General features: G+C 40.9%; 1 protein-coding gene across 1 annotated transcript; it reads left to right on the top strand.

Annotated features, from left to right (window-relative positions):
• The first annotated feature begins 2,825 nt into the window (after nucleotides 1-2,825).
• On the top strand, nucleotides 2,826-18,685 carry CRKL (CRK like proto-oncogene, adaptor protein). Its single transcript, XM_009933210.2, has 3 exons — nucleotides 2,826-3,688; nucleotides 7,208-7,667; nucleotides 16,717-18,685. Exons 1-3 carry the CDS (start codon nucleotides 3,375-3,377, stop codon nucleotides 16,849-16,851), a joined length of 909 nt encoding a protein of 302 aa, XP_009931512.1. The 5' UTR covers nucleotides 2,826-3,374; the 3' UTR covers nucleotides 16,852-18,685.

The following is an 18,685-nucleotide window of genomic DNA, read 5'->3' as shown; positions in this document are numbered from 1 at the left end:
ATTTGGCATTCAGCCCAACTGACGGGGTCAGAAGCTTCTGGTGAAAGGAAGAAGCAGCAGCTGGGCACAGAGAAGGATGGACGGGACCTTCTCAAGGGAATATTCTGCCAGCTTGAGTTTTTATTTCATCAGCAGCTGATGCACTTTAAGAGCTCCCCACCTCCTCAGTTGTGTTACAACTATTTGGCCACGCTCTGAGGGTGGAAGCTGCCAACAGGTAAGACAAAGAGCGTAAATGTATTTATATATAATAAAAAGGTAAAGTGGTGCCATGTATTTATCCGTTCTTCCTAAACCAAATGCAGTTGTAGGGATGTAATACACCCGAGATGATCATCTGTAGTCTAGGAAGTTGAAGCTCAGTCTTATTGGAGAACATTAATGATCTTGAACAACGCATCTTTTTCGCATATGTAAGTAGAACATGGGATCTTTTACCTAGAAGGTCTGGCCTAGTTCAACCACAGCTATTGATACTGAGGGGCAAATTACTTGATGGATGCACACAGCTTGCATGAATAAAAGTTCAGCACAGGTAATTGTGGCAGTTCCTTTCAAACTGAAAAGATCTCTGTGCCTCAGAATCCTCTCTGGATGGGAAAGTGGGTGTCCTGGTTCTCCAGCATCAGCCCAGCCCCATGCAATACTGCACAAAAACTGGTTTATAATGAAATACTATTTATTCCTGACACATTTCAACTCTTTAAAAGTTATTTTAGTGTCATCCATACGAAACGGAGGCAAAACCACTATGTATTTGACCTACCACATTTGATTTTTATTCCAACAAAAATTATAATTCAATAAAATGCAGCAACAGGAATTTTTATTTCCTTTTTATATACCGTGTTACTAATTCTGCTGCTAACTTGTGGCTTTTGTAATTATTTAAAAATATTATTTAGCATGTTATTGCAAGTCCAACTACTAATTTTAATGTATATATTGTGGCCATGGCCAAACAGAAAACGATCCAAACCTGCGGAAATGACAGAAGAAACCATAGTAACCTTCGTAATTTATTGTAGCCTATTTACATGTGCTTAAAAATGACTCTCATTGGCAGACACAAGCACTTAAGCCAGTAGGAACAGATCAAAGGTATAGCTACTAAGTAAGCTTCCCTAGCAATGGTTGAAATATTTTTGCATAGATGTGAATTTTCTGATGGTATTATTCATCTCTGAGTCTACTGTTTTGCTAGTATTGCTGTACATGACTAAACAGCTGTTGTTTTCCACCCGGGAGATGGCTGTATTTCAGCGGCTGGTAAAGTGATACCTGTACATGTATTTAGGGCCTCCTTGAAGAGTTAACGTTTGTGATGTTGTAAGACTTTCATGGATGATTTTGTCTAAACCACAAGAATGACGCTGTCTTCCATTTTAGATGATTTAAACCCCGCTGTCTACAGAGACACAGCCCATATGTTCCAATCCAAACACCTCAGTTGGCACTAGTTACCAGAGTAGGAAGAAGAACAAAGAGAAGAAAAATGACCACGTTGTGACTGAGCTTTCGGAAATGGCAGAGCACGAAAGAAAGACCGTAAAGCTGGAGTAAGACTGCACAACAGTCCAGTCAGGCCCTTCAAGATGGTCATCTTCAATCTATTTCTCCATTTTAAATGGTTTTTGCTTTCAAGTGCTGCTTCATTTCACATCACCAGCCCCAAAGCAAAATGCAAAAACAAAATCAAAAGCACAAATTACACAAGGTCATGAGACTGAGGTAAAAATGACACTATTTGCAGAGGCTTCTAGCACATCTGGGGAATCGGTGCGGTTACTTTGTCGCGCCCTTGCCTGTTGCAGCTGGACGCGCGGACTGCCACTGCCAGCCCTCGCAAGCGCGGGTCAGCCCACGCCAAGGCCCGCGCTGCTCCGCTGCGGCCTCCACGCGCCAGCCGCCCTCTCCAATTGACCCGGCTTGTGCTGCGCCGCGTGCCGAGCGCTCGCCCGGCCCTGCCCGGCTGCTGAGTCCTTTCCGGGGCTTCCTTCCCCTTCAGCAGCCGCAACACCATTTTCCCTCCCGCTTGTGCCCCGAGACAGAGGGGCTTTGACCCCGTTATCTGGGAACGGGGCTATAAAGAGACAGGAAACTGTGTCTCAGAGCACGTAGGACGTTACCTTGAGATCAGAGATTACCACAGTGGTCCATTTTGTTCCTTAAAAAAATAATCAGCTAATAAAAACAACAAACCCTCAGGGAAGGTGATCGCTGCTTCCAAACCGCCTGCGGTCAGGGCGCCTGGCTGCGCAGCATCCCCCTGAGCCAGGAGGTGTGGAGGGGAGGGGTGGGGTGGGGTGGGGGAGGCCCGGGGCAGGGCAGGAGGGAGCCCGGCGGGAAGCGGGCTGCCATGGCAAAGCCGGGGACCGGGCGAGGAGGATGCGCCGAGAGAGGGATGCGGAGAAGACGGAGGAAGCACGTTGGCGCGTTCGCCTCAGAGGTCTTCAGCCCAAGGACTGGGCAGTTTTGAGGGGGGCGACCTGTGGTAAAGCTGCCTGCAGCACGCCAGGGAAGCGGTGCGCGGGAAAGACAGCCTTGCTCTCTGAGGGGCCTCATCCCCCGCCCTACCTCCGCACCGGGGCCGCTCGCGTTCATTCACCAACCCCAACCGGGGGTGTCCCTGCGCGCCGGGGCAGGCTGAATGGCTGCAGCCCGGAGGGACTGGGGAAGGAGACGGCGCTCCCTCCCCTCTGGCGCCGAGCCACGAGCCCCGCACCCGGCGGGGCCACCCGGCCACCGAGGCAGGCACTGCCCCTGCCTCCCCGCGTCACTTCCCCCCGCGGCCCCGACCCCGCCGGCGCAGCGCGCCTGCGCGGGGCGGTGTCTCCGGGGAGCTTCTACCGCCCGCTGCCGCCGCCATTTTGGTGCTCGGCTCCGAGAGGGGAGGGAACCGACAGCAGAAAGCGGGAGCGCGGCTCTTCTGCCAGCTCCGGCGCTGAGGCACTGCCGCAGGCCGCCCTCGCCACCTTCCCGGGCCGCCTGTCTTTGTTAGCCGCCGCTGCTCTTCGCCACCCGCCCAGCCGGGCCCGCCGCAGGCCTGAGAGAGGCGGGAAGGATGCCCTGCACACCCCGTCGCTGAGGGAGACTCGGGGGCCCTGACCGCTGCGTCTGGCCAGCCCCACCCCAGCCGCTCCTCGGTCCTCCGCCTCCAGAGGCACACGGAGCTTCTTTCTCGCTTATCCCCCTTTCCCCGGGCTTCCTCTCTGCTGGGCTGGGCACTAGCCGCTCTCTCCTAGCCCCCAGCCCGCTCCGCCTCCCAGGCCTCCTTGCCCAGGCCTTCCTTTCTCCGGGTCTCTTCCTGCGCCTGGGCCTTCGGGCTCTTCCCCTTCCTTCCCCCCCTCCCTTCCCCTTCCCCGCCCTGAGCCATGTCCTCCGCCGCTCGTTTCGATTCATCGGACCGCTCCAGCTGGTACGTGGGCCCGGTGTCTCGGGCGGAGGCACAGACGCGGTTGCAGGGGCAGCGGCATGGCATGTTCCTGGTGCGGGACTCGTCCACCTGCCCGGGGGACTACGTGCTCTCCGTGTCCGAGAACTCTCGGGTTTCCCACTACATCATTAACTCCTTGCCCAACCGCCGCTTTAAGATCGGCGACCAGGAGTTTGAGCACCTGCCTGCCCTGCTGGAGTTCTACAAGATCCACTACCTGGACACCACCACCCTCATCGAGCCTGCGCCCAGGTAAGTGCCACCCTCCCCCCGCCCCACCCCCTGCCATCTGTGATCGAGGTGGCACGAGGCGGGAGGGCGTCTTACTCGAGCCCAGTAGCTCCAGGGTCTTGACACTGCACGTAGGGCCATGCTGTGTGTACTGAGGAACTATTTGTTTACGGCCCTCGTTTTAAGCTGTTTCTGACGGTGCTTCTTCACACTCTGGATCTCCATGACCATTACAGGTTGCTTTTTCAGTCAAATCACCCATATAGTGCATGGCGCCTGTCCTTACAGTGTGTGTACATATATGTAAAGGTAGCATGTACATCTCCACCACCGACTATAATTGCCTTGCGAGAGGGTGTGGTCATATGTTGTGTCAGCCTTTTCTGCTGGTATTGTCCTGTTCCTAGCATGGTTGAGAAGCTGGTTCACAAGTCTTCCCTTCAGTGATTGAAGCACAGCCTCTGAGCTTTAAGTTGCTGTCTGTCCCTGCATCCACACTGCTTACAATAGAACAGGCCTTTATGTGATCAGACTGCTTCACCCTGTTAAGTCAGCTTTAATACATTCTAGGACAGCATTTCCCAGACTTTTAGAGCAGCATTTCCACCCCCCAAAAAATGTAAAACATTTCTCATCTGTATCTGCATACTGCATGGACTACACTGGGAAATGCTATTCTAGGAGTATGGGAAAATATGACTTGGCTATGAGCTCATTCTTTGTCCTGTTCCTAGCATGGGACATACCTGCAACTTGCATCAGTAAGCTGCTTATCAAGAGCTCTAGAACATACTCCTTATTTTTAATTAATAAAAAGCTTTCCTAGTATCTGATTTTAAAGCTTCTGGGCTTCCTGGATAAAATGAAGTGAAATAAAAGCTAGAAAAGTAGCAACACATTAAAAAAAGAAATTCAAATTGGTTTGCTTCTAAACTCTGCAGTTCAAAAATCTTACTATATTTTGCAGATTAGCAAGTTCTTAAGGTGGGAGAGAATAATTTTGAGGTTTATAGTCACGATTTAACCTTGACATAGGCCAGTTCTTAATGACAATCAGCAACTTGGCAAAGGTTGACAATAGCTTGTCAATTTGAAAAACTCAGGTGGGTCAAAAAATCTTTCTGTAAAGCTGTCAGGTGATGGGAAAGATGTGACAGAAAGCACTAGCTTCAAGAACTCTTGAAGTTGCTGAGAAGTCTTCTGGGTAGTAATTGTGCTGTGGCTAGAAAGATGGGTAGGTGAAAAAAAATTTTAAAAGAATCACTTTCACCATTGCAGTAACACTTAAATGGAGCTGCCCAGTGTATGTACATGCTTAAACTTGTGGACAGTTGGGAGGAAAAATGTCTACACTGAAGCAATCTGTATGCTTATCTCATTTCTGCTTAACCTGGATACTGTTGTGCCTTTCTGGAAGTTAAAACTTGTTCTTAATCATTCATGGCAATGACTGACTTGGCCTTCTCAAAACACTTGAAAACTTAGCTGATTCCACTTGCTCACTTCATATTTATTAGGAATTTTATGTAAACATTTTATGAACATTTTACAGTACCACCTTATTTTCAAGGTTTTGATTGCATATTGTTCTCGCAGCATACAGAGATGGATGGGACCTAGCCTACCATGAACTGACAAGGTTTTTTATAAAGCAACAAATGGAATTGACTAGGTGGTTTTCATTAGCATGATTTTTATTCTAAACTCTTTAAAAAAAAAAAAATCATTTACATGGTTGATGGTTTGAAATTGTTTGAAGGAGACTTCTGCTGCAAGAGGGAGGATGAGAGGTAGCATTTCCGGATTTTTTTTTTCTTTATTTTTAGTTAGTGGACTGGATTTAGAATAGGGGGGACAGATACATGCTTCAGAACTGTTGCGAATTCTTATTTCTCTGGGAAATGTTGCGTGCAGGTGCTTGAGCTTTTGAAGGATGTTGATTCTTTTAATTTCATGAAGTACAGTATGAAGAGGTGGTTTTCATTGTAGGATTAAGTAGTTCATTGCATAAAGCCATACAACACTTTTAGCTCTCAGAGATGAGATTTTAAACTTGTAAAACAGTTGAAAACTGACTGGTTTAAGCTTTCTGTGTTTTGTGTCATTAGTGAGTTCTGACCATCGTTGCAGATGTTCCTGAGCTCTTGCTTATGCAGTGACTGCTCTCTGAAGGGTTCTCTCTCTCTCCCTGCTTTGGCTTGCAGCAGGGTGTCTTAAGCATATATCTTCCTGTTTAGGGCTTCTGGCATATCTTGCAAAAATCAGGGATTTGACTTCCATCTTATTTTGCAAGTAGCAAAAGAGAATTGAAGTAGGTTAATGACATACATTCTTGCTATTGTAACTTAGATAATAAGTATCTGCTATGGCCTATATATGTTAAGATTTCTGACAGCTGCTTTGAATCAGATATAAAATTTATGATGAAAATAGATTACAGTGAAAATAGTTTCATTTGATGAACAATCTTCTGTATTCTCACAGACAATGAAATGACTGTGTTGGACAGATGATGGACATAGTAATAAATAATGATGTAAATATATTAGAATTAATATTATGGTTAAGACAAATGAATATTTCTAGATGGCAAGGTTTTTAATTTCTTGTTTCATTCCTACCAGTGGATACAAGTATTTCATATCGTCTTTTATGAAGATGTCACTTCTAGGTTATTAGGTATTTAAATATGCAGTAAAAATAAGTACTTTGAAACTAATATTTTTTCTGTTGTAACAACCCTTTGAGAGTTGAAGTTGTAAAAGTAAGATTAGGGAGCTTAATTCCATATTACTTTCCAGAAAAGAGGGGGAAAGCATTGTCTCCTAAAAACACAGGATCTGCCTATCTCTTTTTAAAGAAAGGAATTTTCAGTGTAAATGTGACTGGCTTTCCCCAAAATTCTGCATGTAAGTAGTAGGGTTCAGTTAGAAACATGATGTCCTACCAACCAGAAAGACAACACTGGACTTGTAGCTCTGAGTTAGAAAACTGTGTTTATCATACCCTCCTCTTGCTTTTGTTCCCTTTTTCCACTATGCTGCCTTAAGTCTAGCACTTAGAATTGCTGAATTCTTTAGAAGTGGATGATGAAGTTAAAAAATGTAAATACAATGAACTGTAGAGGATTATTTAGGGTGGAAGGGCTCTTAGCTAATTCACCCAAATAATTTCAGTTTGGTTTGATGTATTTGACTCTAATAACTTAAGCTACAGAATTAATTTTATTCTACCCTAAGATCCTCACAATGATCCAGAATAGGTGGATGAAGATTTTGCATTACTTCTCCCAATTTCCTGCATCCATGATAGATTTTTATTGGGTTTTTGGGGAAGCTAATTTGGGTATTTAAGTAATTACATGAGAGCATGAGTTACTTGTGAAATGCCTCACAGTGCTACCAAACCAATACTTTTGTTAGAAAGCTCAATAAGTAATTCTCCTCTAATTGTTGTTCCTACTGTTAAACTGGTACTTAGCTTTGTTACTGGAAATACAAAACAATAGCTATTGCTTATACCACATCTTTTTAAACTTAGGTACCCAAGTCCACCAATGGGATCTGGATCTGCCCCTGCTATGTCCACTGCAGAAGAAAATGTGGAGTATGTTCGGACTCTCTATGACTTTCCTGGTAATGATGCTGAGGATCTTCCATTTAAAAAGGGCGAGATACTGGTGATTGTAGAGAAGCCAGAAGAACAGTGGTGGAGCGCCAGAAACAAGGATGGTCGGATTGGGATGATTCCTGTTCCTTATGTAGAAAAGCTAATCAGATCTCATGGAAAGCATGGAAACAGAAATTCCAACAGTTACGGTATTCCAGAGCCTGCCCATGCGTATGCTCAGCCTCAAACCGCAAGTCCCCTTCCCTCGGTATCTAGTACACCTGGAGCAGTGATCAATCCTCTGCCATCAACACAGAATGGACCAGTCTATGCCAAAGCTATCCAAAAGAGAGTACCCTGTGCTTATGACAAGACTGCACTGGCATTAGAGGTAAGTTTTTCCTCTCAAATCTTATGGTTTTCAATTTTTTTTGTAAAATAAGAAACTAAAAATTGTTAGTTGCAAAGCTGGTGTGGATGACTTCATATGGAGCCTGCTTATCTATATCAAGGGGACTGAGAAGAAGTTAGTTTACATTTTGAAGAAAGATCTACAAAAATTGCTTCATCTATACCACTTCCTTTGAGAAAAAGTGACCAAGTTACTTCAGGACCTGTATTTACCCTCTCTTCTTGCATGTTCAACAGTGCAAATACATTACAAGGGTAGTGGAGTATATACGTCTTGCTGTGGAAGTAAGTGCTAGTGAGAGGATGACTTTGCTTCTCCACCTCATCTTGAGGAAGGAAAGAGAAGTTTCATTAATCTTTGTAGTATTCCAGGTTGAGAACTGGCAGTAGCATCCTTCAGAGAAAGGTAAGGACTGCTGATAAACATAGTCTGTCTGATCCTCAGCTGTAGTACGAGATGCACTTGAGCATCTTGTGCAGAAGTACTCTAGTCCCTTTTACTTTGGTTTTCAAAAGTGGAATTTGAGAAACCTTAAGACCTTAATTGGCAGCAAGGGGGTTAGATGAGAGGCTGCAGCTTAGCCTCTAAATTTGTGTTGAACATTTAATAAGTTCCTGTGCTCACCAAAGCATTTTTAATTTTATTTTTTATTAGGGATGTCTTTAAGACTTTAGAGCTTTATTCTTTAAATGGTAAAGAATTCATGTTACAGTTCTAGTTTAACTGGCATAAATGATGGATTGGAAGAAGTTTTTAAAGCTACATCCAGAACCCTGAGGCTGTTACTACTGAAGGCTGGTTAACTCGTAGGTCAAAAATGTCTCACCTGGAAAAAGTGCTAGTCTCAGATGACATTTGACCATGCTACACTACTTCAAGGAGCAAATGCAAGGAAACAAGCAAAGGAAGCAATAACATTTTAGCAAGTAAAATAATGGTTTAAAAAATATTTTTTAACTTTTCCTGTTGCTTTCGCTCAATTACTTTGCAAGTTAAAGCTGTTACCTATAGCTGATACTTTTGACTGAAATTTGTGAGGTGTATTTGTGACTTCAATTATTCATAATAGTTGCCCTAAGTGGTTTTCCTACTGTATTTGTAAAACCTTGACAGGTGATTACTCTTAAAGGGTTACAAGTTAAATATGTATCACCAGATTTTCCTTGAGTCTTCTGAAATCTAGCAGCAAATAACACCAAATACCAATTTGTGAACAGCATGTGAAAGTTGTCATAGAACAAAGAGTAAATTCACTGCCAACTGCACTATACAGAGTATTCCTGCCAAAACTCATGCTTCTGAAAACAAAGCAAGGCAAGGGATTGATTTTGTTAGATTATCAATGGGCCATGGAATTACTTCATGGAACTTGCTTTGCTGCAGGGTAGCAGAACTGCTTGGAAAAACCGCCCTCACAAATAGAATTTTCTGACTTGCTCTTTAGTGACCTAGTTAATCCCACCATGTTAGCTACTCTAGTATACCAGTAGGATTAATTCTGACCAACGTGTAGGTTTGAATTGTTTTGAACCTTCAAATTGTTGAAGTTGTGTTTGAGAGATTCTTTTCTTCCACTGAGCTCTGATCGCTTATTGCGTCATGTCTTTGTGTCTCCCATCACTGGCATTTTTTTTTTTCCTTCCTGTATAGTCTGTTTTCTCTGCAAGTGTGCCTTAGACACTGTGGCTTCTCAAGAGGCTTCAGAAGCAGTACTCTGGCAACTGATCTACGTTTTCATTAAGATCAGTGATTACAGCTTCTCCATACCTATCCATGCACAGGGAGCTTTAGCAACCTCATTATAGCAGTATTTTTTGTCACATGTACTACTCTTAAAGAAAAAAGTCCAACTTTTTTTCATGATCTTCCTTCAGATTGCCTAACACCTGCTGGGCCCTGATGATGTACTGAAGCATGACCTTGTCAGGGCTCTACATGTTACTAAATCTGGACCATTTGAAGCTTGTATTATGTAAGAGCAATGAAAGTAGCTAATAGTAGAGAAAGAAAAAGGTAAAGAAAGAATGTTTGGGGGAAGAAAGTTAATGGTATTCTTTCAGAATTATGTACTTGACAATACTCCACCTTAGTCTAGGTGTACTCTGAATCACAGTTCAGCTTGTACAGGTAGAACACCTTGTTAGTATAATTATACAGTCCCCGATTGTGTAATCTCATTTGAACTGATAAAACAATATGAGAGCAAAATATCTGCTTGCTTGCTTTAGCTTTATGTGGTCAGCACACGGACAGTACTTAAAAGGAAGAGAATACCATCTGGAGTAAATAATGCTATTGTGTAGTAATCTGCTTGACTTCCTTTTAAGTGGAGGGATGTCATTCTCCTAGGTTCAACTTGAAAATGGGACAAGTACTCTGCTTACCAGTCCAGTTTTTCTGTTGCACACTACTGTTTCCATAAGCTATCACAAGTTTAGTTTAAAAAAGAAAGATTCATAGCCTGTTAGAGAGGTTTGTTTTGTAAGGAAAGTATAATCATTTTTTTAAGATTTCTCACATGAGAAACCTAACTTGTAGAAGAAGCAACTATTCTTCTGAAAATCTGAAGCAATGTGTTTGGTTAGATAATAATGGAGCGTTTAACTTTTAAGTAGTATTTAAAGTGGGACAGTTTAAGGGCAACTACAATGTTGTTCCTGTAAGGATACTAGTTAATAAGACATTTGTTACAATTTCGACCTTGTTGGGCTATTCAGCATTCATGTTGGTATTATTGAAGTGACTAACGTCTAAATGTTGACTTGCTCCTACTGCATTATATGCTCTACTTCTATTCTCTAAAATAAAATATTAAATATTTATCTGTTTATAGACTAGAAGTTTAAGTATAGCTACTATCTCAAAACATACAGTTGGTATACATACAAGGAGGCATCTCCCTGCACCAGCGAACAATCAGTAAAGCCTAGGGTAAATTAGAAGTATTTCTAAGATTTACGTACACTGTTGTCAGTTGAGTTAGTTACTGTGGCAGTTCAGATTTAATGTTTTTCATGAAATGAAGTCTGCAGTTTCTCACTGGAACTAACTTTACTACTAATGTGTATAGTGTTTTTGTGGACACTGCATTAAAAAACCAACAACCCAGCCACCCAGATCTGTTTCTTTACTTGTGTGCTTCTAGCCAAGAAACAATTTCCTTCCTTTCTGGTGCTCTAGAGGAAGGAATGTGAAGGACAGGGATACAGTGTCCTGTATTTATTGGGACCAAAATTCTACATTACAGGGTTATGTACTGCTGTTCTTCAATCCTGCTTTTCTTTGGGAAAACTAGGAGGGCAATCCTGTGTTCAAAGGTTATACAGGATAGCACTGTAAGAAGGTGATGAATTTTGTAAGAGCAGAGATTCTTTGGCACTGTTATGATACAGAGCAGCAAATTCTGCCTTAAAGTTTCTCAGCGTTTAATAACCTGTAGTTCTATAGCAAGCCTATTAACAGTAATGTGCTAATGAAGCCTTGTTTTAAACTGGCATGCTCTAACCAGCACTTGACAGGTATGCAGTGCCTGGTAGACTTAAAACCTGCTATGTTTTACCTTAAAGGAGCTTATATCTTGGTAGTTGAGTACTTATTGTTTAGGTCCAAAGTAGTTGATTGCTAGCTTCTACGCAGTAAAGTTCTTTATGTCCAGCATAGGTAGGAGATAAACTAATGGTGGGTAATTATCTTAAAAAATAGTGAACTGTTTGAAGGTTGATTCAGGGTGTGAACTCCAAATTCTCTTATAAAATGGAATGAAATAGCACAAGGAACCAGAAAGTGGGAGACTTAACAGCAGCCACTAGACTTGTGTCTGCCATATGTTTAAAAAATTGTTCTTAAATGTATTGCAAACACTGTAATAAAAGTCATAGACCATTTTAAAGGCAGTAGTAGTCCTAGGTTTTATCTCTAGACTTAACATGACAGTGTTGAGGAATCTGAACTTTTTTTTTAAACAAGAGCTTCACTGTATTTTTATAGCAAAGTTTTTATACTAATGATGGCTTTTTCTAGACCTGTGCCAGGTTTATGGTATTAAGCAGTTTTATCTGTTCATACTATATCAAACACACACATGTATGTGTGCTAGTACAGAGTTGGTCTGTCACTGAAATGTTTTGGCGAAATAAATATCCATTCACCATAGTTATATAACTGACTTACAATATTTCTCTTGAGCTTGTTACAATTAGGTTACAGTTAACTTTTTTCCTTTTCAAAGGCAAGTTGAGACAAGTAGGCCAAAATGTGCTAGTAGTAGAACTTTCTTAATTGGGAAATTAGGCTACTTCTTTCACTAGACAACAAACATTGTGCTTTTCTTAGCCAAGGAAACTCAGTATTGCTGTGTTAAACATTAAATGCATCTAACCTACAAGACCTAGATTTTAAGCAAAATATTGAGCCTGTACTTGTGTAGTGTGAAGCAGTGATCAGGGAGCTTTAGTTCTGGTAACTATTGAATTGAAAGTGACATTGGCAGCAGGATTCCTATGTCTGTGCTGACATACACCAACTTTTTGGTATCCTGCCTTTGAAAATACAACTGACAATTACTTTGGAGATTTTCTGTGCAATCTTAATCTTTGTAACTTCCTTCTCCAGTCAAAGTTACTGGTTCCCATCATGATAGTGCTGAGTGCCTCACTATTTACTATACATTCACCCTCAGAACTGGTTGCAGAGTTTGTTTTCAGATGAAACTGAAAATGACATGGATAATGGAGACAAGATGCTGTGCTACAGTGAGATTTGGTGTGGTTCAAGAGTGATGGTCTGTGGGAGTTTTGAGCTCTCCAAATTCTGTACAATTGTCACAGCTGGCTTAATCAGATGGAGACAGGCTACCATTATTTAGTGAAAAGCAGCACTTTGGTGCTGCAACCCCAGCTCTGGCAATTGGTATACTTGAAATGCAAACTTCTGTTGTTTTACTCCATTCCTATAGGAGGCTAGATTATTGCATTTAGGACTTCAACATTTCTGTGCTGCTCTTTGACCTGCTTTCACGTCTCAAGAATGGTTGAAGGTCTTCTCTCTGAACTACTTGATTCTCTGGTTTAGGCATCAACTATTATTCTTCTGGCACACAGCATCAGAAGTGAAAGATAATTAAGCTGTGCTTTCAGCCTGTTGGTTTCTTGAATCTTCCAATACATAAATCACCACCTACTTCAGTGTCCCTTGGTCCTATTTGCATTGCAGCTGAACTCTGCCTCTTGTGTAGTGCAGCTTTGTACCTTTTGGGGACAATGGGATATCAAGTAATTTCTTGGTGTTGAGCCTTGTCTGTTCTTCTCCAGAACAGGCAACTGGTGTGAACAATTGTTTAGCTTTTGGTGCTAATGCTAGTGTTACCAAAGAAGACAAGTTGTAACACTAAGTAGGATAATGACTGAGATTCAACACCCCGTAAATTCCAGAGAGCGATGTTTTCTATATCTATTGACCCAGTGGGCTAAAATGATGATCTAGAGTTTTAATGATTTTTTGTCTCCTTAAACTTATATTACAGAACTCTATCAGCCATAGAACTATTAACATACAATTATTGGAATATTTGTAAAATACGTTGAATTGGTTGACTGTGTGACTAAAATGGCATGCAGGAAACCTTTTGCAGTGTATGAATCAGCTTCAGATGGAAGAGTCTAGAGTGAATGAAGTAACCTTTCTGACTGGCATGTTCCACAGCTTGTGTTTCCCCAGGGCTTTGAATTCATGCTGTAACAGGGACATAATGAAAGGATGCTACCTAAAATACGTTCTGATTTTTATCATTTGGGTGGAACCAAATGGCTGCATTTCAGAACTGTTACTCATTTCAGCAGTTGATACTTCCATCCAGTGATGCTGGCATGTTTTACAAGTGAATTAACTTATCTGAGAGATGCTGAGACTAAGGAAGTATTATCCTAATTTATAGATAAGGGCGATGAGCTGTCCAGAGTCATACAGGAAGTTTGTGGCAGAGATGAGAATACAACCATGTCTCCTGACTCTGTCCTGTGCCTAATCATAAGACAGTCCTTCTGACTGGCTTAAAATGTTCTCTGAAAAAATACTGTGTTAAATAATTGTAGTGGGAGATCACACCTCAGCTGACCATATTATAGATGCTTTAGAAAGCATTAACAAAATACTGCTTTTAGTTTGTGCTTTGGGAAGAAATAAAGGGACTACTTGACCAGATTCTTCTAGACATTGTCAAAATGGAGGTCTTTAACATAATATCCATGAATTATTCTATCATGACATCAGTGTTCCTTTTCCAAAAATCCTGTTTCAGTGTGTGGTTTCATTTACTCTTCTGAGGGGAACTGCATTTTTTTTTTTAATGATATAGCACAAGAGGATATTCAGAAGGTTTCATTTAAAAAGTTACCCAAAAATAATGTGATTGTTATTACAAATCAATTTACTGTTGCAGTGGTTCTTGACATACGGGAGTATTTTTTGCGTAGTTTTTGTCAGCTAGCACTGTTTAATGGCAGAGACTTATTTGTAGCAACTTTGCTCTCCCAGCAGTCTAAAGAATATTTTACGTTGTTAGTCTACATGGCAGTTTGTTGCAATGCAATAGACTTACATCACAAACACACTTTTTTTCCCCACTCAGCTGAAGCAAGACTGGCAAACCTATTCATGTTGTAGAAATCAGAGTCAAATTGAAGGATATCTTTTCCTAGAGCCTCAAAATGAATAATGGCTTGATCTCTACAGCACGTGAGCAGAATTAAATTGTCAGACTCAGAACATGCAAGTCCATGTTTTTGATCCAGTATACTACAGGTTATTTTTTTCTTCCAGGAATAAGATTAATGTGTTTGAGAGTGGATTGGTTTTATGGTGTGGTGCAAATGCAGCTTCTTACTAGGTTTTAACTGTTGTGATATTAGCTGCATCTTCATGAAATTGGGTCTAAAACTTTGATCAGTCTTCAAGAGTTACTTAAGTCTAGCAATGTAACACTGAGTATTTATAGATGTTATCAGCCTTTTCCTAAAGAGACATTTGTTAGGTTCCTGTTTAGGTCGTCTTGTTACTATGTAAAATTTTCTCTAGCCTTTGGATTCAGTGAAAAGTCTGACAAATTGTGTTTTTAGCAAACACACAATTAAAGCATGCTGCAGTAATCCATGAAGAGATGAAAACCAGTCAAATTAATACCATATATGTGTGCTATCATGGGCAGTGTATATCTACTTAACAGTATATGCTGGCTTCGTGTTTGAGTTTAAGAACAGCGTAAGAAAAGATGTTCATTTAAGAAAGTAATATGGTCTCGGTTGTATCCCAAGAACTTCTGGGAGTTGAGAACCTTTTTTAAAAGCACAAGATTACAGTTGTTCCAAGCGTGACAGTCTCGAACTTGGGGGGGAGGGGGGCAGACAGGACACAGATAACCCTACAAGTAGTGGAGAAAAAGGAGGGGAGGAGGAGTAACACATTTTGCTTAAATGTCTGATTTACTTCTAATATGCAACATAAAGCTTAAATCTCTAATAAAGAGTCTCAAAGTTTGAAAAATTTTATTTTAAGAGCTATAACACTGAGTGACTGCCAAGGAGTTTATTCTAGTATCTTAAACTTCAGGGTTCTTGCTTCCGAGTGATCTTCAAAAAGTATCTAGTGGAGTAATGGTAACTGGTTTAAACAGGCTTCAGAACATCTAGTGACATGCATATTATTTTGTCAGCACAGGGTTTCTGTCTTTAATGGAAAATTGTCTGTTGAATAGTTTTAATCTAAGGCTCTTGGCCAAAGTCCTTAAACTATTTGCATCAGTTATAAATTTTAATACTATTTAGACAATGTAGACAAATTGTTATACATACTGTATCAGGACTAAAATGTAGTTTTTCCTTAAATAAGAAGATCAAAGCGAGTTAGCTTTGGATTTCACAGGAGTGGCTTGGTAAGCTGAGACTCAACTGCAAAGAGCTTGGACCTTGTTTAGGGAAGAAACTTAGGAGCTGTTTGCCATTGGTCAGATGCTGGTTCTACTTTTTGTGAAATTAGTTATTAGCTGCTAATGTCACTTTTCTGATATTTACTAGTTAATCACATAGAGTAAATGAAGTAAACAGGAAGGGAGGTGTAAAGTTGAGAGCTGCTGCAACAGACCACATGTTCAGCTATTCTAGAAGCATTTAAGGGAGAAATGACTATGTAGCCAGTCCTAAATGCTGCTTGTCACATTAGATATTTTGCTTTGTAAATTACCCTAATTGAAATTAAATCCAGCCATTGAACAATGATAAGAGTATAGCTTATCATCATTTCAGCTGATGTTTCTTCCTTGATCGTAGTTTAGCTCTTCTCATCTTTCACCACCAAATAGGAAGACACACAGTTATGGTAGGAAAGGCCTGACACATCGTTGTTCCTATTTCAAATTCTTTGGCAGGAAGTAGAGGTGAAAACAAGAAATAAAGCTAGAATCTGTACATCTAATACTTTAAAAAAAGTTTGAGATTGCTTTTGCGTCCTTCAAAAGTGTACCATTATGTTAGAAACTACAGAAGCCTCTTAGACTGATAATCAGAACTAGAACTTCAAGTAGTGATTCCTTTGCTCTTTAAAAACCTAATTTCCTTTGAAATAAACCAGCTGATGCCAAAACCAATATGAGTACTGTGCTCTTTTGAGTAGATATTGCATCTCATTACTGATGGTAGCTTTAGTGATGTTTATTTATATCCAAGCTAAATGTATTGTCGCATGAAGTTGTAAGCTTTGCTATAGGAAAAGGTGTAGTTCAGCAATTTATCCGAATATGTAAATACACATTTAGTCAAGAGTCTGAAAAAGAGTGCAGAAAACGTTGTCGTGTTTAGCAGCAAAATGTTAGTGTTTTAGTTAAGTAACTTTTCAGTTGAACCTTATGCCAAAAAGAGGGTGTGTTTTTTTTTCCCTGTTATGGGCTTGCATTTGTTGTTCCTCTTCATTTGATTTGTATTTGTATCAGAGGTGAGATTCCCATCTATGATCACTTTTTTCCTTTTTTTGAATTATGCAGGTTGGAGATATTGTGAAGGTTACAAGGATGAACATAAACGGTCAGTGGGAAGGAGAAGTCAACGGTCGAAAAGGGCTCTTCCCATTCACGCATGTCAAAATATTTGACCCTCAAAACCCAGATGAGAATGAATGATTCCTTCTGCCTGATTTATACTGCTGCTTCATTTTTGTGGCTATCATTAGCATTGTTTGAGGTGGGATGATGACTTAATGGCACATTGCTAGCATTGCCCATTTTCCAGCTTGCTGCAGTTTGACAGTTCTTTTAATGTACATTTGGAATACATACAACTGAAGTCACTGCCTGACCTTCGTACCATAGTTGCATCATCCAGAATTTAGTTTCACTTTTAAAACTCTATTGAGCCTTAGGCTGGAGAAGACTGAACTAGGATATAGCAGAGAAGTATGGGAAGAAAACCTTTCCTGTTGAGACTTTGATGGACCTTTTCTGGCTTGCTCAGTAGGAAGAGCCCTAATCTTAGATCAAACATGCAACTTGTGCATCACTGTCCAACAAAAAGCAACAATAAAAATGCAATTTTAGGACTGAGGACAACTTAGTTTTAAGAGAACCTGTCCTAAGGTAGTACATTTAAAATTATGGTCTCTTTAAAGGACAATAATTGAAGCTTAGGTATTCTAAGCAGCTGAATTAGAGGCTGCTCTTTCCTGTTAACTCGTCAGCTTGTGGTTGACCTTCCTGAAACAGTGTGTGTTAAATGCAAATAACCATTGCTTGAGCTGCATTGATGCTGAGGCATTTATTTATAAGGAAACTTAGGAGGGGTTGATACTTGTAACCTGTTTTTGACATACTTAACATATTTCTATTGATTTTTTTGCAAGCACTAACTCCAGAAAGTGAGCTTTAAAGGGAAACACTTTGGCCTGGTCTCCATACAGCTCTTCTGTAGTGTTGAAAGTGTAGTTTTACTGGTGTAGAGGTGCTTGTCACCAGGCTGTTACTTGGTAGACAGGCTGATCAGATTGCCATGGTGTGGCAAGATAAGAAAGGAGCGGAACAGAAGAACTTGGTCAATACTGATAAAATCCTCTTATTTAAACATACACATCTTATACCCATTTCTCTGCAGGCTCCTTTATCTCTCCAAAGTTTCCTAGCTATGCTAGCCCCAGATTGTTGAAAGCTACTTTTCAAAACACAGTACCTTTTTTCTAGGGTGCCTCCATGTTGCTATGCTTCTTTTCCAGAGCTGCTTTCATCTTCTTTTTTGCCTCCCTCTTTTTCCTTGCTCATACCCCAAGTCCTCTGCATGCTGCTATCTTTTCTTACCCTTCTAGCTGAGTTGGCTCTGGTTTATATATGCCCCAGATCCCTCCCCTTCCCAGCATCCTCTAGAAAATGGTTAATTGGAGTCAGCTGCCTGGGTTTCCCCATGTGATAAATTAATGCTCAGGCTGGAGGAAGCCACAAGTGTGTCTAGTATCAGTATAGCTTCTTTCCCTTTTTCTGTACATAAGCTATACTGCTGTAACTGTACTTACAGTAGGGAATGATATAGCTGCAGCTAAATGAGTACAATTCAGGCCACGCAGGTTAAGTCCTTAGCCTGTGTACAGGATATGAAAGCTTAGGTACAGTGGTATCATGTGCCACCTTCTTTAAATGTGTTTTGTAGGTGAACTGGAATGCTCTTTTAAAAATAATTGAACACTGAATTAACAGAATAGGCATCTGCAAAGACTACAACTACAAGCCCTCCCTTCTCAGACAGCCTGGTTAAAGAAAAAATGGCTGTTGTAGAAGCTGACAGGAAAACAGCAGCCCCCATTTTTCAGCTTTTGAAGGATGTCATTTGCAGCAAAATGAGAAACTTCAGACTCCTACAGAATCTCACCAGTTCTTATAAATGTCAAATGATATAAAAATTGTTGTCTTAAGTTCCAGCATGTTTTCTTGTTGATTTGTGTTGCTTGATCCTAATAAAAGCACGTTGTTCTTA

This window comes from Opisthocomus hoazin, chromosome 13 (genome assembly GCF_030867145.1).
Source record: "Opisthocomus hoazin isolate bOpiHoa1 chromosome 13, bOpiHoa1.hap1, whole genome shotgun sequence".
In the NCBI taxonomy this organism is placed as follows: domain Eukaryota; kingdom Metazoa; phylum Chordata; class Aves; order Opisthocomiformes; family Opisthocomidae; genus Opisthocomus; species Opisthocomus hoazin.
The sequence above is the reverse complement of the archived record's forward strand: the minus strand, read 5'-3'. Positions and strand labels throughout refer to the sequence as shown.